General features: G+C 51.5%; 2 protein-coding genes and 1 long non-coding RNA gene across 12 annotated transcripts in view; 1 reads left to right on the forward strand and 2 right to left on the reverse strand.

Annotated features, from left to right (window-relative positions):
- The window catches only part of Mcf2l (MCF.2 cell line derived transforming sequence like), a 142,968-nt gene extending 130,785 nt beyond the window's left edge, over nt 1-12,183 (reverse strand). For all 3 annotated transcript variants that reach the window (XM_048456201.3, XM_048456199.3, XM_048456196.3), the window contains exons 1-2: nt 12,063-12,183; nt 6,475-6,644 (exon numbers count right to left, since the gene is read on the reverse strand). In XM_048456201.3, coding sequence (XP_048312158.2) covers nt 6,475-6,640 — 166 coding nt within the window. In that variant the 5' untranslated portion in view covers nt 6,641-6,644; nt 12,063-12,183. The remainder of the gene's footprint in view (nt 1-6,474; nt 6,645-12,062) is intronic.
- LOC125414339 (uncharacterized) lies at nt 4,061-9,360 on the forward strand. Of its 2 annotated transcripts, XR_007236224.3 has the most exons (3): nt 4,066-4,494; nt 5,498-5,617; nt 6,092-9,360. It is a non-coding gene; the product is annotated as an uncharacterized LOC125414339 (long non-coding RNA). The 2 variants fall into 2 exon arrangements; XR_015736236.1 differs by having other exon boundaries at nt 4,061-4,494; nt 5,498-9,360.
- Nucleotides 12,184-18,057: 5,874 nt separating the features above from the next.
- The window catches only part of Atp11a (ATPase phospholipid transporting 11A), a 115,529-nt gene continuing 111,456 nt past the window's right edge, over nt 18,058-22,130 (reverse strand). For 3 of the 7 annotated variants that reach the window (XM_048456210.3, XM_085680637.2, XM_085680638.2), the window contains one exon: nt 21,794-21,933. Coding sequence is in view for 2 of the 7 variants with exons in the window: in XM_048456208.3 (XP_048312165.3) it covers nt 21,706-21,933 (228 nt within the window). In the remaining 5 variants the exon portion in view is untranslated. Of the gene's footprint in view, nt 21,934-22,130 lie in introns of all 7 variants that reach the window. The other 4 variants (XM_048456208.3, XM_085680636.2, XM_048456212.3 and 1 more) reach the window with 2 other exon arrangements.

The raw sequence follows: 22,130 nt of genomic DNA on the forward strand, positions 1-22,130 counted from the left end.
GTCCAGGGAGACAGTGACTTTAGGACCCAGGAACTTCTACCTGAGACTGGCTACATTCCTGCCTGTCCTCATGGGCAGCTCCCACTGGGAAAGTGGGATAAGGAAAGGTGTCCACACAGGGAGAAATTCAAGGCGAAGCCAGCAACTCAGACAACACTGAGTAACTGGAAGAAGCAATGACAAATATGGAATAATGTGTGTAGTAACATTTAGTGCCTGGCACGTCCCCTTTGGTGCTTCAAGGTCAAACACACACTTCAGAGGAGACTCTCCTAAACATCACCTTTACCACAGAGAGCATCCCAAATGTAAGGATCTCATGGAAGATTCTACAGAAACAGCTCACAGTTGACAGAAAACTCACATAGGTCCTCATGAAATGCAGGCAAAATCTCTGCCCCCAGATATTGCTGTACTGCAGGTTGGTAAGAGGTGAGCAAGGCCCTTGAGATGGTTCAGACACACACTGCCCACCTCCCAGAGGACTGTCCCTGTGGTGTCTCTTAGTCACCTGTTTAGATAACACATATTCATTTTAATTAAACAGTCACAAACACTGGCTAATTCTCTTCAGTCCATCCAAGAGCCAGAGGGGACTGGGGGCAGGGGCAGAACCTGTGGACTCTCCAGGACAGGGTAGGGGCCAGGGTGAGCTCAGCAAGCCCTGGAGTGGTATATCCCTGCAGCCTGCCCCACTGGCTCCCCTCCCCCTCCCCCTGGCAGCAGAGGTGAGGATTGCTAACCATACTTTCAGTTTTGACCAATAACACACAAACCAGTCCCCAAAGGACTGCAAACCCATTTTCACTAAAAAATGCTTTCCAAAAATATCAAGAACCCTTGCCAACTTCCTGAATAACAGAAACTCGCAGTGATAAGATGTTGAGGGATTCAGAAGGCTGGAATGGGAAGTTCATCACTTGCAATCAAGCTGCCTGCATCATCTGCAGGAGCTGCGCAGGCTGTTAAAGCAACCCAGAAAAGACTAGAGAGTGGAGCGCTAAGCAGCTTGCTCGCCGGGGTCTGCTTCTCATACGCTGAGCAGCCGAACAGCCGTTGAATCGACTCCTCCACACCCGAGTTTCTCATTAAATGCACACAAGGAGGAGGCAAATTCTCCCAGGGAATTTATACAAAGAGCCAGGAAACTGAAAGCCCACAGTCCTTGAGTGATCAGAGGCCATCTCCCCATGCAGACTTAGGGCAGGGCCCTTCCAGGCTGCAGGACCCTTCCAGGCTGCAGGCCCCAGGCCTGAGGGATCCACACATTTGCAGTCACTGGGTACAGATACCACAACCCAGGCAGTTCATCCATTCTCCAGCAAGTTGTCATTAGGACCGCCCCCCTTCCCAACACACACCAGCACAAAATGATAAAGCTGGTTTCCTTCAACTGGCCTGTTCCTGAGGCCTTTGGAGTGACTGGCTGCATTTGAGTATAATTTCCATCATTCTTCAAGGCAGGGACCAATTCTGTTCTTCCTAAGCTTTTCTCATCCTGCTCAGCCTCCAGCCCTGCCCAGTGATCATATAAAAACACATTAAACCATTAGGTTTGGCCACATGCAGTCACAGACAGAGCATTTAAGAAAGCTAGTGGGACATCGTGCCAAGGCTGGCCCTCTGGCATGCTAGGGCGGGAGTGTGATGCTTCCCACCCACCAAAGGGAGCAGGCAACTGCATTCATAGTGGGTGGAGTGATAGTGGTGAGAACACCACAAGGCAGGCAGAGTAAGGGGTCTGGAGATGGAGGGGCCTGGAGAGGGAGGAGTGTGGAGAGGGAGGAGTCTGGAGAGGGAGGGCATGGAGAGGGAGGAGTCTGGAGAAGGAGGGGTCTGAAAAGGGAGGAGTCTGGAGAAGGAGGTTCTGCTAGGCACCCAGAGAACAGGGAGTCTGGAGTCTTAAACTCATCTGATGAAACACACCATGTAAGTGTGTGCTCATGTCTGCCTGCCCAAGTCCATGTGCAGGTGACCATGCTTGTATGGCCCTGCCATGTGCGCTTACATATGTGTCCTTGCTTGTGTCCATGTTCACACAGGTATATGCATTTCTGTCTGTGCGCTCATGGCTGTGTGTTCTTGACATGCACATGCTACTGCTAGTTTTAGTTGGTGACTTGCGGCCATCAAGAGCCCCCTAAGAAGAGAACCTCAGTAAGGGGCCGCTAGATCGGGTTGGGCTGCGGCATGTCTGTGGAGAGCGGCCTTGACTGCGGGAACTGACATGGGGGACTCATCTATTGGGGGTCCCATTTCCTGGGTTTGGATCCTGGACTGTGTGACTGGAGAGAGCAAGCTGAACACTGGTAGGCATGCATGCCACTCTGTTCTTGACTGCGGATGTCACCAGCCGCTTCTAGGTCCTGCCACCTGTCACTTCCCCATTAGGACTAACTAGGAATCAATAAGCAAGAACAGACCCTTTCTCCCCCAGGTTGCTTTTGTCAGAACATTTTATGATAGCAACTGAAATGAAACTAAGATAACATGCATGCCCATGCTTGCATGTCTATGCTCACATGTGCACGTGTACATATGTGTACACCATGCTTACATTCCATGAGGTGTGTTTATGTGTATGCATGCTTCTGTATACCAGCATGTTTGTGCCATCTGTGTACTTGTTCATGCTTGTATATCCATACAATGTGTGTATTCATGTGTGCCCATTCCCACATGTGTGTACATGTGCTTACCTGTGCTTGCATTGTGTCTATGTGTTCTTCTCATCTGTATTATAGGATAGATCTGTCAAGATCTCCTAAAGGGTGCATGGCACTTGGAAGCAGGACTCACTGGCACCCCCTCAGGCCCTCCCCAAGCTCTGGGGGTCTCTACTCTGAAGAGGTTTCCATTTTGTTTAGCTGTGTACTTGACCAGAGATGAAGTGTCTGGCAGGGAGGCTCTGTGCCTGGCTTCCATGCTGGGTACATCCCAGACCTCTGGCGGGGCTGGATACAGGACAGCAGCCAATCTCTGTGCCCAGGCCTCATGGCTTGATCTGCATATTGCCTGCATGGAGTTGTATGTCAGCTAATGGAGGCAGGTGGGGGGGTGGAGGAAAAGCAAGCACATGGGGACACATTCTAGTCCCACTTCCAATTCCAAGGGCATTCTGACAGAGGTGACTTCATGGTGTTTTGCTTTGTCTCGTTTTCTTTTGCAACAGAGTCTCCTGAGCTAAGGCTGGCCTTGATTTTTCTATATATCTGGGAATGACCCTGAATATATGATCCTCCTGCCTCCACTCCCAGGTAGAGGTCACAGGTGTGTATCTGCAGCAGCGCTTCTAAGTGCTGAGGAGTGGGCCGTGGAATAGGCTCAGCATCACTCAGCTAGAAAAGAGACCTATGAAGATGCAAGAGAGGCTTTCCCTCGGATGTCTGACTGACAGGGTGGAGGACACTGTCTACGAGCCATGCTGATGGTTCTAGTAAGGAACCCAGCACTGGGAGTTGGAGCTTGGAGGACCCAGAAGACAGGCGTGGCTGGACCTTAGAGGGTGACACACAGAGACCAGTAAGCCTCCTCAGTCCATCTGGGGAGTGGCACCACTTCATCCTGCATGGAAAGAGTAATTTTCCTCAGGAAAAGCCAACTCGGTGAAGAAGGAGTATGGGAGGAGCCTCGGGGTCTGGGGGCCACAGGGTGGACTTTCTCCCGCCTCAGCAGAGTCAGAACAGCGTCTTGGGAGGGGTGGCCCTGCAGCGAGAACAGCTATGGCGAAGATGGGTCCACAGCAAAGACTGGCCAAGGGAGGAGCAAACCAGAGGCCCTGGAGTGTGCTGTGGCCTTTCACCAAGCCTTTTGCACAGGTTGCACAGGTTGAATGTCAGCTGTCTGACCAGCCAGATGGGATCCCTGAAAGGGCTTATCTGCGGATGCTCCTGAGGCCTCCCACGGCTGATGGTGAAGTGGTTAACTGGAGTTTGGGGAACCCCTGGGCAAACCCACTGTTGTGGGGTATGCTGAAATCAAGAAGGCGGAAGGAATGCCAGATCACACAGAAGGCCACAGACTGCAGCAAGCGAGCTGGAAAACAGGCTTATCAGTGTTTACCCAGCGTGGCCCAAACCTCCGCATGACCTCAGGGACAGCAGCGTGTTGACAGAACGTGGACGGCAGGCTGGACACTAGCTTCCTGCCTTCACAGTGGCAGAGATGGCACTGGGGGACTCAGCCAGTAAAACAACTTCCAAGCTGACCAATCATCACGCAGCAGCCACCAACCTCTGAAGACACCCAGGGATAACACGCGGACCACACCCAGAACTGCTCAGAGTAATCACAGAGGGGACGAGGCCCAGGCATCCACGTCCATGCAAGCGGGACTACATGCTAGGTCATGAAGACGGTGCACCCTGGACTCTGACTGAGTCTTGACATCCAAAGCATCTCTGCTACGCGCTGAGTGAAATGACCCACCTGGAATGGAAGCTTAATGAGGAAGCTCACTGAGATCCCTGGAGCGCCAGGCTACCCAGACAAAAGGTAGAGTGGTGGCCAGAGGTGGGACTAGGGATTCGGTCTGGGAAGATGAGAGTATTGGAGATTGTGTGTGCATGTGCGTGCGCGCGCGTGCGTGTGTGTGAGCATGTGTGCATGCACCTGTGTGTGTGTGTGTGTGCATGCACTCACCTGTGTGTGTGCGCTCGCATGTGTGTGGGCGTGTGTGTGTGTGGAAGCACATGTGTGTGGTCATGTGCATAAGCGTATACATGTATGTGTGTGTGTGTGTAATGGGAGCATACTTTATGTGCTAAATGTTTAAAATGGGAAATATATAACATATATATATATATCTTTTAAAATGGAAAACATATATAATATTTCCCCCAAAGACAGGGTTTCTCTGTGTAATAATCCTGACAGTCCTGGAACTCACTCTGTAGACCAGGTTGGCCTTGAACTCACAGAGATCTGCCTGTCTCTGCCTTCTGAGTGCTAGGATTAAAGGTGTGCGCCACCATGCCCAGTTAAGAAGTAGTGTTGTGTATATTTTGTCACTATGGAAAATAATGATTTAGCCAGGCGGTGGTGGTGCATGCTTTTAATCCCAGCACTCAGGAGGTCAGCCCGTAAAGTGCTATTCCTTAGAAGGTGTCACAAGGGTACTAGCCCTGAACCTTAGAGAGGTTATCACTACAGACACCCTGACCAAGACACATAGCCCTCCGTGAAGACGGGGACACCTCAGAGTAAACAGCCCAGTTGGCCTCATGAGTTAGACCAACTGCTGCAAATACTAGTCTGGGTCATGGCCCTAAGAGTCAAGATGGCAAGAAGATAGTGTTGAGAGAGCTTCCTTAGGTCTGCAGTCTGACGCTGGGTCAGTCACAGAATCAGACAGCCCTGGAGTCAGATTCACACTTCCCCCTCAGTGGGATGTACACACCTGCTCAGCCTGCTGCATGCTTTACTTTTGGGTGAGGGAGGGGAAACACAGTTAAGAGTATGCAAACTCAAGGCACATTCTGCCCTTCTTTCACTCCAGGGCTTGTAGGCTGGCCAGGACCATGGACCAACATGACTATCCTACTGCAAAGACTGACCACGGGAAAAGCCTGTGCTCCAGAAACCTGGGAGTGCACACTATGGCCCAGGAAGTCTGGAGGTGCACACTCTATGGCCTGGGAAGTCTGGGGATACACACTCTATGGTCAGGGAAGTCTGGAGGTGCACACTCCATGGCCCTTAAAATCTGAATGTGCACTCTATGGCCCGGGAAGTCTGGGGGTACACACTCTATGGCCTGGGAAGTCTGGAGGTGCACACTCTATGGCCCGGGAAGTCTGGGGGTGCACACTCTATGGCTCTGGAAGTCTGGAGGTGCACACTTTACGGCCTGGGAAGTCTGGGGGTGCACATTCTATGGCCTGGGAAGTCTGGAGGTGCACACTCTATGGCCCTAGAAGTCTGAAGGTGCACACTGTATGGCCCTGGAAGTCTGGGGGTGCACACTGTATGACCCTGGAAGTCTGGGGGTGCACACTGTATGGCCCTGGAAGTCTGGGGGTGCACACTCTATGACCCTGGAAGTCTGGGGGTGCACAATATATGGCTCTAATTCTATTCTTTCTGTGAGCAGGGAACTGGTTGGCATGTTAAGAGAAAACATGCCAGAAAAAAAGCAACAGTACAAAAAGAAAAAAAGAAAGGAAGAAAGGAAGAAAGAAAGAAAGAAAGAAAACAAGCAAAGACTATGAGTAATTCCTCCTTCTGGTGTACTATACTTTATTTAAAACCCAAAGACTTAGTTTTCATAATCTCTAACCAAAGCCACCCTCTTTCTATGATACTTATTGAAGTAACCAACAAGCAGGCAAGCTACCCAGAAGCAGGTTAACTCATAAGAACCCCCAGCGCAGCCAGGGGCCCAGCCACTCCATCTGGTGCCCTGCGGCTGAGCACAGGACTTTAGAATCTAATCATCAGCGGGATCAGAGAGAGGCCGGGACCACCAGCACCTACCTGGGGCTGCGGCCGTCGCCTCCGCTTTGTCTGGAACAAGCCTGATGCCATCGGACACGTCCACTTGGTGATCGGCCTCCTCCTTTGCGCCCCCATTGTGCTGCTGTAAGGGAGGACTGCTGCGGCCACATTCCTTGCACAAGACGAAGCACCAGCAGTCGGACATGAGGCTGGGGCAGCAAAGGAAATGAGGTCAAGGTGCAGGAAGATGGAAGACTTATTTCTCTGAATAAGAACAAACCCACCAGCTACGTTAGCGTTTATTCCAAAGGGGCTGTAACATGTGTGAAGTTAAGCTTATTCCCCGAATTTCAACAGCTTGTAGCAAGCTGTCTTCACAGACAAAAAAAAAAAAAAAAAAAAAAAGGCCCCAAACAACAAAACCCACCTGTCACTTATATATACTGAAATAGGGGTTGTATAAGAAAAACAGTACTTACTTCTTCAACGTAAAAGGGGAAAAGGAGAAAAACCTAGACTTTCTTGACATTTAGTTTCTTGTTTCAAGGACAAGCTTGTGCCAGCTCCCTGGCTTTCCAGGTCTGCCTCACTGGCCGGGCAGGCTGTCAAAGCCGGGCTTGTGGCTTTTCAGATTACTCAAAATATTTTTTAAGCAAAGCAAAGGGCTCCTAGGTCCAGAACAAACATTATTGGGGGAAACTCTGGCAAACACCGTGGTAAAGCTCCCTTGGGAAGCGATCTTGAATTTAAAGAGAAAGCAACACCCTTTCCGAGGCACCAGGACTACTTTCGCCTGCCCCAGGTGACTGCCCGCTGGGGTCTCTGGGGCACTCAGCACAGGGAAGGCGCCACGGGACTCCTCTCTGTTGGCTTAGTGCCCGCAGGCCCTTCCGAGAGCAGAAGTGGAACGTATAGTCTATCTTATCTTTCACAGTGCCCCTTTGGTTTTGCCCTCTGGCTCGGATGCCCCTGCCTCAGGCTACAGACCCCTTCCTTCCCCAGTTCCATCTTGGAAGAGGCCACTGTCTGCAGGAGACTTTCTCATGGACAGGTTGGATGGTTAAGATCCCAACTTCAAAATTCCTGTCAAGCTCCTTGTTAACACAGGCCTTGCCTCTCTTCAGAGGAAACCCACACCATGGTCAACGGCCTTGCTTTGCTCTGGCATTGCTTCCTGTCCCTCCTGGAGTCTGACCACCCATGGGTGGAGATTTGTACTGAGATGTCTAGCTCTAGCCATGTGATAGAGGTGCCTAGAGCCTCTCCCAACCTCTGTTGACAGTGTGACTCCTTCAGGTGGGAAGCAGGCTGCCTGGCCAGGGAATGCCATGATCCAGTAAGTACAATGTTCTCGAACAGGGCAGACATTCTAGCTCTGGGAAGTGTCCAGCTAAGGCCCTGCTCTCCCACTTCCTCCCCAGCTCCCAGTCACCCTGGGTATGGACGGCTGGTCTGCCTGTCTGACACGAAACAAGTCCCTTTGTGGTTTACTGCTGCCCACTGTATCCTCCGTCACTGTGTCTGTTTATTATGACATTTCTCAAGCTGTCCCTGCAATGGTCTGGGGACAGACCCCGGGGACATGGGGTGAGTGTTCTTTATCGGTGCCGCACATGACGAGACCAGCACATGCCTGGCATAGCTTTGTCTCACCCATTCACCTGCATGTCGAGACTTGTGAAGGACAGAATTCCAAGGACAACTGACCCTTGGCTAGAGACCTACTTCTGGGCTCTGGGAACCAAATTATGACTATAAAATGTTGGAAGGGAAATTTTCTTAGTTCAAAAACCAACCAACCAACCAACCAACCAACCAACCAATCCTATTTTATCCTCTAGTCTTCTAAATTCTAGCGAAGAGAATTTAATATGTTTGGGCATGTTGGTGTCCCACACTTTTCTGGGGAGAAGTCAGGCTGACGCTATGTGCGCTCATACTTAAAAAGAGTGTTCAAAGAGTGCCAGGGGGTGTCTCTGCCTCAACGTTGCCCCTCCCCCGTGCCTGTGCTTCTGTTGTCTTTCTATCTCAAAGGACAGTGGAGAAGAGTCCAGGTTATTTCTTCAGCAATGGTGAGGAACAGTGCAGCGCCTGGAGGTACCCTGGCCCTCTAGGTCATCCTTAGCTTGATGGCTGAGTTCTGCGTGCTTCCTGCCCAAGCCTTTCTTTCTCCAGCAGAGTGCTATCTCCGGCTGCTTTGCACACCACCCCTGGTGTGCTCTACATAAGAACAGTCCTGTGTCTTTTGATAATTTGATCATGAGCAGGCAGAGAGGGAGGCTGGGCACGGCAGAGGGACGATAGGCAGCAATGTGTTTCCTGAGAGGCAGGAATCGGACTTCCACAGCTGACGCTGCCCTTGGGAGCAGAAGTTCTGTTCTGAGGACCGCATCCCTATGGACTCGTTAGCTAACTCTCACCGGTAGCAGAACCTCAGGCACTGGACAGGTGTCTGACAGCTGGCCGATGTCCTACGTCCAATGAGAGGCCAGCCTGGGTGGCCCAGGTCCCAGGTCTCTGCACCCTGGAGCCTCAGTAGGTGTCGCGCACACCAGGGCAGGGTTAAACCCATCTACGGCCATGAAAAGTCACCAGGTAGCTGGAACTCCTGCTACCTGGCAAAGCCCCACCCCTGCCTCACTGGTCTGGCAGCCAGTGTTTATCATCCACCTGCTGTTGTCTCTGTCAGGGTAACTCCTGCTTCTACTGGCTGGCACAGACTACAGCATGAGACAAGACTCAGTGCCAATGCATGCAAAGGAGGCAACACCCTTGAGGATGGGCCGCAGCAGCAGCCTGGGACTCTCAGCCTGCTGCTGCCCACACAGTGGAAAGATGGGGCAGTGGAAGTGCAGAGGCCCCCTCACCCAAGTGCCTCGGGTTCCCGCCCACCACTAAGGGTCATTAAACCTTTCCCACAACTCCCGCCCCACCTTCATCTCTTTCTTCTGCATGCAGAGCCTCTCCCAGGCTCATTTGTCTTGTGACAGACCTAGAAACTGTGAGAAGAGGTGTGTGTTGTCACTGTCTCTGGGTCTGCTGCTGCTTCCCTGGTAGATGTTTTGGTTTTGCTCTTTATTCCATCTTGGAAATTTAGGTGATGCCCATGGTCAGTCACGGTCCTAGAGCTTTCCCAGTAGAAATGCGGGCTTTCGGTGGCTGGCACTTCCTTCGATCTCTGAGCATTTGCTCTAAAAGTAACCCTGGATATTCTGGGGAGGAGCCTGTTTCCCATGACTCCACAGAGCTGTCTATGCTGGCCACAACTCATGACTGAGCTACTTCACATTCTGGGCTCTTACTTGGTTCAAAGTGACTGGCCCTCTTGTGTGTCCAAGGGTCTCTTGGTAGCTAGCCATGTTGCGTTCACTGTCCTGCCAAAGTCCCAATGTTCTGCAAGCTCTACTTGACAGGGCCTGGAGGGATTAGCACTGCATCTTCCTGGGCCTGTGGCAGCTTGACGCTGTGAGACTACAAAGGGCCCCTGGTCCTCAGCCATGGCCCAGAGTGGAGCAAGGTACTCTGGAGTCACCACTCCATTCAGGTGGCACTGCCCTAAGTGACTTTCTCACAGGTGTAGTGCCTCCCAAAGAGCTCCAACTTCCTGAGCCCACCTTCTGGGGCACTTTCAAAGGGAAAAATAGAGTAACCTCTCTGCCCGAATGCCAGGTCCTGCAGAGAAAGGCTCCCGCTACTTCTCTAAGATATGGGAGAGACAGGGACCTGTGCATCAGGACCCAGGACTCAGGTATCGCTAGTCTCACACTGAGAGGACCATGAGAGATCAAGTGTGGTGTCCTGACCACCCTCTCACCTGGACCAGGAAGGTAAAGCCAGGGAGTGGCACAGAAACAGCTGGGTACACACAGGACATGGTGTTCCCATCACTGTCACCCTTACACGGGTGACAGCTGCATCTCCAGAGCCTCTGCGGGCACAGCCAGGTCACTTGTTCTGCTCCTTACCTGAGGATCCTCTCTTGGTTTCATATTTCGTCATATTTTGCAGAAATGAAATGCAGTAACCGTCAAGTAAGGGGCCTCTGTACCGAAGTGACTAAGACATCAGGTTTTGCAAGGTTTTGTCTGTACTTGGAGACCCTCAAGCAGAGCTGACTTAGGACCGACAAGTAGGGAACATCCCCAGAAAGTCTTGGCAGCATGGAGAAGGGGCCTTCTGTCCCTCTTCAGGTTCCCAGGCCTCCCCACTAAAGGTAGTTAAGGTAACTCTGCAGAGAAGGTCGGAGTTCTCTGAACAGTCACCCAGGAATGAGGGGATCCTCGGCACTGAGACTTTCCCCACAGGCCTGGAGGTGGCTTCCACGGCCATCCTTGGCCCTCACACCCTTCACGCTCTGCAAGTCTTTTCTACAGGTCTCTGTTTTTTGTAGAATTTGGCAAGTCAGCTAGGGCAGGCTTCTGCAGTGGCTCTTGACCGCATTGGGTCTGCCAGCGTGAGTGACCATTTCTCAAGCCTCTATCGAGGCACTGCACACAGGGCAAGGTGACAAGCTAAAACAGAACCTTGCCTTAGCCTGCAGGGCTCCGGAGGTCAGCAAGGTTAAGAACAAAGTGGAGGTCCCTCTTGCTGCAGCTGACCCTGACCGATACTGGCAGAGCTTTGAAGTCCTCCTCTGTGAGCTCAGGTCTTGAGGCCTGAGCTGGCTTTGGGATAGACAGGGTACACAGGTCTACATTAGAAGACCACCCTAGGGCCCAGACACTCCGCCTCCAGGGCAGTACCCCACCCTTACCAGGCCAGGTGGTCTCCTGTTTACTGGAGGAGAGGACCATGCATGTCCAAGGCCCAGCAGCCAAGGAGAAAGGGTGGTACTTTATTTTGGTGGTGACCCGCTGCCAGGGACACACATCCTGGGACCTCCCACGGCCCTGAAGCACATCCTTTGGGCAGCTGGGCATCTTAATCCCCACTGATCCCCTAACTTTGCAGCTGCTTGGGGTAGGACTTGCCATGGCCAGGAGGCTTCTAAAAAACCCGGGTGGTACTTGACTTGGTCTCCTGCCTTTAGGCCTGAGAGGGTCAAGAGTAGCCATGCCAAGAGCCAGATTAAAGAGTAACTTCTAGCAGGAGACTTTGGAGTTAGCAGAGAAAGTGACAGAATTATTTTTAACCTGCAGCCTAATAAACTTCTTTTGGTAAAAAGGCAAAGCAGCCAGCCCCAGAGATCAGCCAGAGAACCAGGTGCTGGCCCAACCAAGTCTCCTTGTCTATGATACCTGTCCAGAACACTGGCCCAACTACTAGGTTGGAGGGAGAGAGAGCTCAGAGCGCAGTTCTGAGACTTGACCAGTGGAGGCAAGAGCCCCGCCTCCTGCCAGTGACACCTTTCCTGGTGTGTGGGGGGATTCCCCCTCCTTGTGACACTCTCAACAATGGGGACACAGAGAGACCCCGCTCGGAGCCAGAGTTCCTTCCGGGAGGAGGTGTAATGTAGGGGAGACTCGGTTCCACAGCAAAGCGATCCAGACAAGAATGGTTCTGGGCGGCGAGCTTGGTCCCACTCCCTTCTTCTGCCAACCACACCCTCATTCCCGTAACTGCCCCCCTTCTGTATCTCACCCCACCTCTCTCCTTTGTCCCCCCCGTCGCCCCAACCCCGTGCACACCTGTCTGTGCTGGGGACTGTCTTCTCCGCGTCCAGCGAGCTCACTTGCTCGCAGGTGCCACGCTCCCAGACTCCGCCCGCCAGTCGGTCCGGGGCCACTGAGAGGGGGAGGGAGGAGAAGGGAAGGCGGGAGCCCGAGCGTGGATGGGGGAGGGGCGGAGGCGCCGGGGACCGTGAAGCGACCGTTGCAGCCGGACAGTGGGAAAGGGATCTCAAGGGAGGAGGCGGGGCATGGGCGGGATTCAAGGGGAGGGGGCAAGAGCGGGGTCCTGGGGAGGAGGTGGGACAAGGGCGGGTTTGCACGAGTGGAAAAGGGAGGGGTAGGGGCGGGTCTGGGAGAAGGGAAGTGCGTGCGCCCCCAGTCTCTTTCTGTCGGGTGGTCTTCTGAGGCCAGCTGAGCCCGGGTTCAGGTGCACCTGTGTCCCAGCTCTCTTTACCTCGGGATCTGCCCTGGGGAACTCACAATTAGCCTAAAGGGACTTATGTCTACTCTGATGCGCCAGCTGACGGGGGCTGGGTTTGCGAGCTCTCCCAAGACCCCTTCTCTGCTGCTCCAGGTGGAAGAACTGACTCAGGTGGGAACCCCCTGGTTTCAGACAGGTTCCACGAGCCTTTCTGGCCTCCACGTTCTTATCTAACCTGCAGGCGGAAGAGCCGGTTGATTGTTGAGGTTCCGTGGGTTATCATCTGTAGGGAACCCTAAACGCCACTGCAGACCCCAGCTTGCCAAGAGGTGCACTCACGATCCCCAAGAAAGACCATATAGTCAAGCACTTCATTCTTTGGTCCCAAGGCAAGAAGTCAGTCTTCCTGCCCCCTAGTATTCATGAACAACATCCCTGCTTTCTGAGAGTCATAGACAGGAAAGGCACTGTGTTCCGAGACAAACTCAGGTCTGTCAAAAGACACCCAAAGAGGCCACTGTTTGACCGGGCATCTGCCAAGTCTCCAGGGCAGGCAGGCATTCATTCATCATCACAAACGGGCAACTAGATGTAAACCTTTAGATTAGAGGGTGGGCATAAAAGTGTCTCCAGTGGCCGGGTGGAAGTGGAAGCCTCTTCTAATAGAACAGACCCTGGAGAGGGAAGCAAATCAAACAGGTATGGGAAATTATAGCCATGGCTGAACCCACTTGAGGGGTGGCAATGACTCTGAGCCGAGCAGGGTAGACAGGATGGTCACTCCTCTGGGATTGGGGTGACCACTAAAGGACCCTCCCTGTGGGTGGGTATGTCATTTCTGGAGTGGATGTTCTTAGGCAAGCCTCAGCACCCTGCCCCGTCCAGAACTGGGCACATCCCCAGCCCAGTCTTCAATATAGAAGCTTTTCTGTCTGGATCAGGTGCTGGTAGTGGGGAGAAGGAATGGGGGAGCAGAGAGAACCCACCAGCTGAGCAAGGGCTGTGGGGGAAGAGCTCAGGAAGGACTGTAGAGTGAAGCCTTGGCATTTCTTTGCTTTTTTTCTTTCTTATATTTAGGTTATTTTAAAGATTTTCCTTATGTTTATGGATGTTTTGCCTGCATGTATGTCGGCACCGCTTGAGTGCCTGGTGTCCAGAAGCCAGAGGAGGGTGTAAATCCTGTGGAGCTGGAGTTATAGATGCTTGTGAACTGCCATATCGGTGCTGGGAATTGAACCTGGGTCCTTTGGAAGAGCAAGCAGTGGCCTTAACCACGGAGCTACCTCTCCGGACCTTTAATGGCAGTTTTCTTCGGTTAGCCAGGGAGGAAGAAGAGGAGGCATTGCCTTGTACTGGCTGCTAGGAGCTGCTGAGAGGCAGGGCTGGCTGGGGTTTCTGTCCTGAAATCTCTCATACGTACCCAAAGGGTCAGACTGGATCTGCATGAAGCTTTTTCTTTTCTTTTCTTTTCTTTTCTTTTTTTTTTCAGTTTAAAACAAAATAAAACAAAAAACAATACAAAAATTGGGCACATGCAAGTCCCAAGGCACACATGTCGGGGTCAGAGGACAACTTGAGGGAGTCTGTTCTCTCCAGTTCCAGGGATCAAACTCGGGTCATCAGGCTTGATAGCAAGTGTTCTTACCCACTGAGCCGTCTGACAACCTCCACATAAGTTTCTTTAAAAAAAAAAAAAAAAGCCAAGTTCCTGTTTCCCATGATGGTATCAAAGGACCCTCTCTACACAGCTGTATTGAATGTCATTTAATGGGGCAATGAAAGTTCACAGAAGAGCAAAAGCAGCAGCCCCCATGCACAGAGTTTCCGTGGGTTCGCAAACGGCTGTCAACACTGGTGCAGAACCAGAAGTGGCCAGTGCCGCACACGACTCCGCACAGGTGGCACTGCACAGGGGGATAGGAGCCTTCCTATCCTAGGACTAAAGACTTTACTATGAGACTATGCAAGCATCCCTTGGCAACCAGAAAACTGTCAACCGATTCAAACACGACCAGCACAGCCCTAAGTAGGCCCGCTGGTAACGAGGCCGACCCAGGGTACCATCCCGCTTTGGGAAGCCCAGAGGAAGCTTTCTGCCTTTCAGAAAACGTTAGGCTGGGTCTCAAGTGAAGCAGTGCAAGGGACTTGTGCAGACAATGACGAAGCCCATCCATGCCATTACACACACATCCCAGCAGCCCCTGCTGGTGTCAGGCTTGTTAGCCGGGCAAGCCTTTTGTGCCTGGCAGCTTCAAGAGCCCCTGGCCCCAGCAAAAGACACAGGAAATTACCATCACAAAGGAGTGTGGTGGGGAGGGCAGGAAGCTCAGGAGATCAAGTTGGTTCAGGGGTCTTTGCAGAAGAGAGGGGCGGGGGAGAAAGGGAGGGAGGGAGAGAAGAACCATCAAGTTTGGTTACCACTGCCGATTAAATAGTCCGCAGGAAGGGTCAGCTAGTAATCTGATGCCTCTCGGAGCAAAGGAAGCCCCAGATTTGCTATGGCATTCACCGACCAAGCTCCTGGCTTTTCCACTGGGGCACAAAGCAGGTACATCGACTCCTGGGCAGGCTGCAACTGTCTAGTGACTACGGTGGTTTGTGTCCTCAGGACATCTCAGTGGACCGTTCTGTGCAAAGGGGACCCATGGGCTTGGAGACGCCACAGCATGCCCATAGGAACACGAGTCAGTGGATCTGGGCTTGCAGACACCGTCATGCACACCCTTTTTGTTTGTTTGGTTTTGTTTTGTGAACTCTCACTTCAAGATTGCTCCTTCTCAAAGGAGCAAGCTCCCCACAGAAGGTATGGTGGTTCCCAGCAGGGCTGACTGGTGTTTCCTATGTAGACCAGGCTACCTTTGAATTCAGAGATCTTCCTGCCCTTGCCTCAAAGAGTGTACCACCGCCGCCTCCAGTTCATTAGGTACACCTTTACAGTGTGAAGCCATCACTGGTTTAGATCCAATGCAACAGGACTGGGGCCTACGGGCACAGGCCAGGGATGATGCCAGGCGATGAGAGAGGCAGGAATCAGGATAGATTTCCCAAGCAGGAGCAGGGACCCAGACATTATGGCCTTGGATCTCTATCCTCCGGAACCGTGAGGATAGATTCGTCCACAGTGTCTCGGAGTTTGAGCTGGTTCAGCAGTCCTGGAATCAAACGCCGTGAACAGGGAAGCACAGGGCATGATGTATTCCACACATGCACCCCCCCCCCCCCCGTGGTCTCTTCCTGCCGAACAGTGTTCTGGGCCACATACAGGAAGTCAGTTGTGAGAGGAAGAGCGCGGTACCCTTCAGTACCCAAAAGGGGTCCCAGAGCTACCTATACCCAGGCTGTATCACGGGTTGGAGAAGCCCCACTGGACACGCAGAAGGGACATTTGGTCTTGGTCTCTGCCTTGGTCCCTTGGAATTCCCATCCATTAGTCTCCACTTTGTAGCAGGCTTTCTTGGATCGCCAACTCCCAAATCATGACACGAAGATTTATTAATTATGAATGCTAGGCCTTATGTTTGTTCCACTAGCTCTTACAACTTAATTTAACCTGTTTCTCTTCATCTATGCTTTGTCTCAGGGTGTTTTATCTTTCTTTAATTCTGTATGTCTTACTTTCCTGTTTCCTCTATGCCTGCCTGACCCCTGGCTGGTCCCTGGCCGCTGGCTGGCTCCCCTTTTCTCTCTGCCCACCAGCTCCACCTATTCCCTCCTCTGCCTAACCATTGGTCATTCAGCTTTTTATTATATCAATCATGTGCCTTAGGCAGGCAAGGTGAAACAGAAACACATGGTGATACTTTGTCTTTTAACAAATAAAGCTTGCCTGAAGATCTGAGCAGAGCTAAGCCACTAGTTAGCCACAGAGGCCAGGTAGTGGTGGCACACACCTTTAATCCCAGCACTCGGGAGACAGAGGTGGTTAGGTCTCTGTGAGTTCAAGGTCACCCTGGGCTACACTAGATTGATCCAGTCTCAAAGTGAAACAGAGCTAGGAGGCCGTGGCTCACACCTTTAATCCCAGCACCAGGGAGACAGGAAGTGATATGCCTAGAGAGAGGAATATAAGGCAGGAGGATACAAGAGCTCAGCTGCAGTCTGGAGATACATTCTGAGGATTCGTAGAGACAGGATCACCCCTCTGGTCTGAGCGTTGGTAGAGGTAAGAACTCTAGTGGCTGGTCGCCCTGCTTCTCTGATCTTCAGGGAAGACTTGTCAATTACAAACAAAGTATCAATACAGAAACACATCTTTACATAGTTAAACAAATGCAGCATCAACAAAGGCAACACACCTTTACATAATTAAGTATTCTATTCCACACCACTTTGCATTTACTTATTTGCTATTCAACTCTAGGTGAGAGAGCCAAGCTGGATGCTGAATGCTCTGATGTGGGGTAAAGAAGCCAAGCAGCAGAGGTCAGTAGAGCTGGGCAGAGCAGAGGCAGGACACTGACTCGGGCACCTGCAAACCCCATGTCCCTCATCCCTCACTCTCCAGGTGACAAGTGAGGCATGGCCCAGTGTTACCATCAGGCAGCCTGTGTGTCAGTTGTCCCGAAACGGGTGTGGCTCAAAGCTAGAGATGCAGCTCAGGTACCATGTGTGCAGAGAAGGTTGAGGATAGAACCAAGACCTTCTTAGTTACAAAGGACTTCGCAGGTGGAGAAACAGAGGAACTTGCTGGGTACAACCCTGTCTCACAGGTGCAGGATTGCCAACTGCATGGGCCACGTGAACCCCTCAGATGGCCTGGAGCCAAGAATTCCATTGATCATCGGCCTATCGCAGCAAAGCCTGAAGACCACTCTTCACTAGAAACCACTCATGTGAGGAAAGTGGCTTTGGATCCCGTGGCCCAAATGTCCAACAAAGGAGCTCAATATCCTGATGTTTTAAGTACTAGCATCCAGGACATCCAGCTGCAGAGGGTGCCAGGCAGTGAGGAGCCTAGAGTAGACTCAGCGTTCTTGAGGTTCCTCACATGGTACCCAGAGTCTGCTTGCTCAGCTGGAAATAACTGCCTGATAGTGAGACTGGGGTTGCTGAGCCCCAGTTTTTACAGAAGAAAAAAGAAAGGGGAGGTGTTCTAGAGGTGGGGCACAAGACTAGCTTTGGGGTGCACAGGAGGGCTGGTGAGGAAGACTTCTGACACTGCAGGTTCTGATGCAAGTTTCTCGTTCTAGGTATATTCAACATGTTCCCTCAGGCCATGGACCAGGGTCGTCAGTGTGGCTTTACATTCAGATCTTCCAGAGAGCCCCCATATGCTCAAAAATGGAGGTGGAGTAGTGATCATACCTGCCCCCTGCCCCCACTTCAGTATAGTATATTCTGTTTCTCACAATACCTGTACAGTGTGACCCCCTGCCCAACAGACATGTGTGCTTTGAACCATGGTTTCTGTTAGTAGAAAGTGTGTGAGCAACTACATGATACTACACAGATTTGTAAGAACACAGAGAGGTGCATCTTTTCAGTCATTGGAATGAAGTCTCCTAGGGAAAGACCCGGTGTATCAGGACTGCCCACAGAAATCCCAGGAACAATCCACAGCAGCACACAAAATAAACCTCATGAGACATCTGATCTGGTTTATTTCACAATTTAATTTTTCAAAGCAGGTTATTGGGCTACCAGTTAAACATTAGTGTTGGAGAATGACATGATTAATGTATTTACTATATTTGATAATTTAAAATAAATCCCGGTACTTATGACGATGACAGCTACAGATAACCATTCATGTTAAATACTCTTTGATTCTCTCTTATTCATACATTACATTGTAGATGGACATTTTAAGTGGTAATGCAGACACACATGATTTAAGACAATATATGCATATTAAAATTCTGTATCTCTTGATAAGGTAAAAAATAAAGCTATATAAATTGATAGACGTTTTTCTGCAAAATTAGAAGCTCACTTTTGTAACACTTCCGACACACACCTCCTCACTAAAGCTTTGTTCAGACAGCAGCATCAGAGCCGCTCTGTCTACTCACCCGTCTTCTGGCTCTTCACACAAAGGATTGCATTCGCCAAGTGACTTTTTCCCTGTTTTTACAGTCATATGTGGGAAATTTCCAAAAAGAAATGTAGAACACAAGGGCCTGCTGTTCTGTGGCATTGCCGATGAATTACATTAAGATGAAATAAATGTGGTTGGCTGAGTCCAGTACCAGTCAGTGCAGATAGACCTTGAGCTTGAGGGTTCAGAGGCCCAGGCTGGAGCTTTCTCCAGACCACCAGACACTTGGCTGATGCCCAGGGACCTGGGTGCCAGCAGCCGATCTTAGGAAATGCCCTCAGGAAAGACACTTAAAGTCACCCCATGGTTCCAGTCCTGGCTGTGTCACCCCCAGGACTTTGCTACCTCAGCCTTCAGAGCCTCCTCCCATCCAGGAGCTCCCTGGGCGGGGCCTTTGGTCTGCTTGTACTCAGGAATGGATAGCTGGGATTTAGGGACATTTTCCTAGCTAGTATAATGGCAAGGGGGTAGACACCTGCACTCAGGGTGGCATGCGGCTTTGCATTGGTTAGCCTGGATCCTGCTTGCTGGGCTGAGGGAGCAGAGGGAGGTCCTGCCTGAGAGGCATACTTCCCTGAAAAGGGAGAGCTCAGCTCAGTCCAGCACTGCTATGTCACCCACAGCCCAAGCACCCTTCCGAGGTGTGTGTGTGTGTGTGTGTGTGTGTGTGTGTGAATGTAAGGAGCCCAACCGAAAGGAGCCTGATGTTGTGTGAGTGAAAGGAGCCTGATGGTGTGTGTGTGATGGTGTGTGCGTGTGTGTGTGTGTGTGTGCGTGTGTGTAGCCTGATGGCTGCAGAGGGCAAAATCTCTGCACAGGGCTATCAGAATGGTGGCTGGAAAGAAAATGCACGTGTGCTTGTGTGTATGTGCACATATGCATACATGTTTATATAGCTTGTAAATGGTCATGAAGTGTGTGGGGCAGAAAGTAAGAGAACACATATGAAGCCAGGGCTCCCGGTACATACATGAGATGAACTGCTTGCAGGCGACAGAACCATGAATTCTGGCCAACATATGTTACATGTGCAATGCAATTAAGAAAATGCTTCATTTGAGTTAAAGTTACTGGCTGTAAGGAAAGTAAGAAGCAGCCGCTGTGAGGTGGGGTGGAACATCTTCTGCACTCACATTCGGTCTCGTTTCTGCATTTCACCGGTGCCCTCATCTATTTCAAATTCTTAGGCACCTTCACGTGGTAATTTCCTAAGCACAATTTTAAAAGACACTGGAGTGTGCATAAAGTCTGGGGTGTTCCTATGTAAACTTAGGCTATGGAGGGGGGGCGGTGCGAGAGAGTGTCCTCACACCGAGACTGGGTTGCAGAACATAGAGCCTGCAGGAAGAATATTCTGTGTTTAAGGCTGAAGGATGGAAATAAAAAACAAAACAGAAAACATGAAAATTCAAAGAATGGTGACAAACCAAGAAGAGAGAATGGTTACACCCTCAGCATGCCTTCAGCAGGTCGCTCTCCAGAAACACCATGGAACAGAGAGGCACAGAGGGGAACCAGGAGGCTCACCCATCAGACATGGAAACATTCAGTCGGAACGCTCACCAGCATTTAAAGTGGCCAAAAACAAAACTTAAAAAGTGAAAGCTTTAAAAACATACTTAAAAATCAGAAGATACACCAACAAATGAAGAGACCTAGAAACAGCTATGAAAATACTTCAGTGCAAAGGCAATTTTAAGATCCCTAAAAAAATACATTACAAATAATTTGTTAACTAAACATACAGAGAATCTGCCCCTCCCCACAGGTATTTATACTTGTACCTGTTTGGGGTTCTTAAAAAGGGCTGTAAAAATGCACACACCACTACTTAAGGGCTAGTGTGGACTGGGGCTCCAATCCTGGGCTGACACATGGCGACGCAGCTGGGTGAACGGGCATGAGGATGTATGAAGCCAGGGACAGCCGAGTGGGGCTGTGCATTCTTCTGTCTGTTCACAGCACAAGGTCATCCCCCCATCTTTGGTGTGTGGTGTTTGCGTTCATCCGACCCTCCAGCTGCCAGGTCCAGTAATTGCTCTGTTGGTTGCTCCCCCAGCTCAAGCACACTGTTTGGAGGGAAACTTTGTATAACTGTGTTACAAAATTTGTGCTTCCCAGGTTGCAGGCTCTCGAGTGCCCGTGACCCTCATGATGGCCCCAGGTCCACCACAGCACTCCACGGGGATGGGGATGGCTTTCTCCCAGGTTCAGGCTGGCACTTTCTGCAGCATCTTCCCTCTGTGAGGCCTGTTGCAGCCCTGTCGGATGCTCCACTAGAAACAGAACCTCCAGCGCAGGAAGCAGCAGGATTCACAGCACAGTGGCCTGTCCACGCCAGGGAAAGCCCTGGATGGGATCTGTGTGGCACCAGTGGGAGGCAGGCTGAGCAGACTAGGATGGGCGAGTCCACACCGGCCCAGACAGCTCTGGGTATGGGACTCACCTCTGGGTGAGATAAATATCTGCCCGGGTGCCCCAAACCCCCACCTTTCCCAGCACCCCTGAAACAAATGTTTTCCAGTAAGATAAACTAACATCATTCTGGGATGTAGTGGATATCATGACACTCCTGAGAGACCTGGTTTTAACAGTGTGACTTATCCATATACATAAATGTCATCTTCCACAGGCAGCCGGTGGCGGGAAGGAGACACTGACACCTTTCAAAGCTCCAATGTGCAGGGTCAGCATCTCCTTATCAAACAGACTCAGACATGATCCAGGGAAATGGCTCGTGAGGGACAGTGACTGTGAGCACAGCAAGGCCACGGGTCCGGGAGACGCAGACCACGTAGTGTCTGGTACGGCCACTTCAGGAAACACGTGGTCAGAACACCAGGATGCAGCACGAGCCAAGCCCGTGTGCAGAATGTACAATCTGCAGACAAAGGACGGGGTCTTCTCCTCCAGTGCAGCAGAGGATGACAGCAGAGGGTGGATACTCAGGCCTGGTTCATAGCTGCAATGCTTAAGGTGAAGGCAAGCATCATGTCCTTCTCCACAGCCCAACTGTCTGTACGGTCACCAGGCCTAGGACAATGCTTGTCTCACACGGTCCAGATTGCAGTGTGCTGTGCCTGAGGGGGTGACCTGTGACCCCACCCCCACCTTCTTGAGAATGAGGGGTGGGGCAGGTACAGGCACACACAGGCACCCAAAGACACAGCGCTCAGAGGCTGGGACAGAAGGCTGTCTGTCCATCAAGTGGGCATTTCCAGGCTGGACCCGCAGCACCCATACCTCGTGTTGTGGGAAAGGCCTGGGTGGGGAGGGAGCACAGCGTACTCTTCGCCCTCCCACTTCGAGCACACTACTCTCCCAGACGGGGAGCTGCACTGGGGAGCCACGGGTCTGGCGCCCTGAGTACCCCAGCTCTTCAAAGAGGTCAGAGGGGTGAATTCTGAAACGCTGTCCCGCAGTTGGATGTTCTGCCAAAAGAACAGAAGACCCATCATCAGTCCCAGAACCTCTGAGGAAGCCCTAGCTGCCAATGCGGCTTCAGCCTCACCAGCCTACCTCGGACTACTAGGTCACCCCAAGGGGCAGGTAAGGGGCCATCCCATGCAAACTGTGCCTGCAGGCAATTCGCCTTCAGGTCTGGGAACAAACACCCTCTGTCTGAGTG

This window comes from Myodes glareolus, chromosome 23 (genome assembly GCF_982192425.1).
Source record: "Myodes glareolus chromosome 23, mMyoGla1.1, whole genome shotgun sequence".
In the NCBI taxonomy this organism is placed as follows: domain Eukaryota; kingdom Metazoa; phylum Chordata; class Mammalia; order Rodentia; family Cricetidae; genus Myodes; species Myodes glareolus.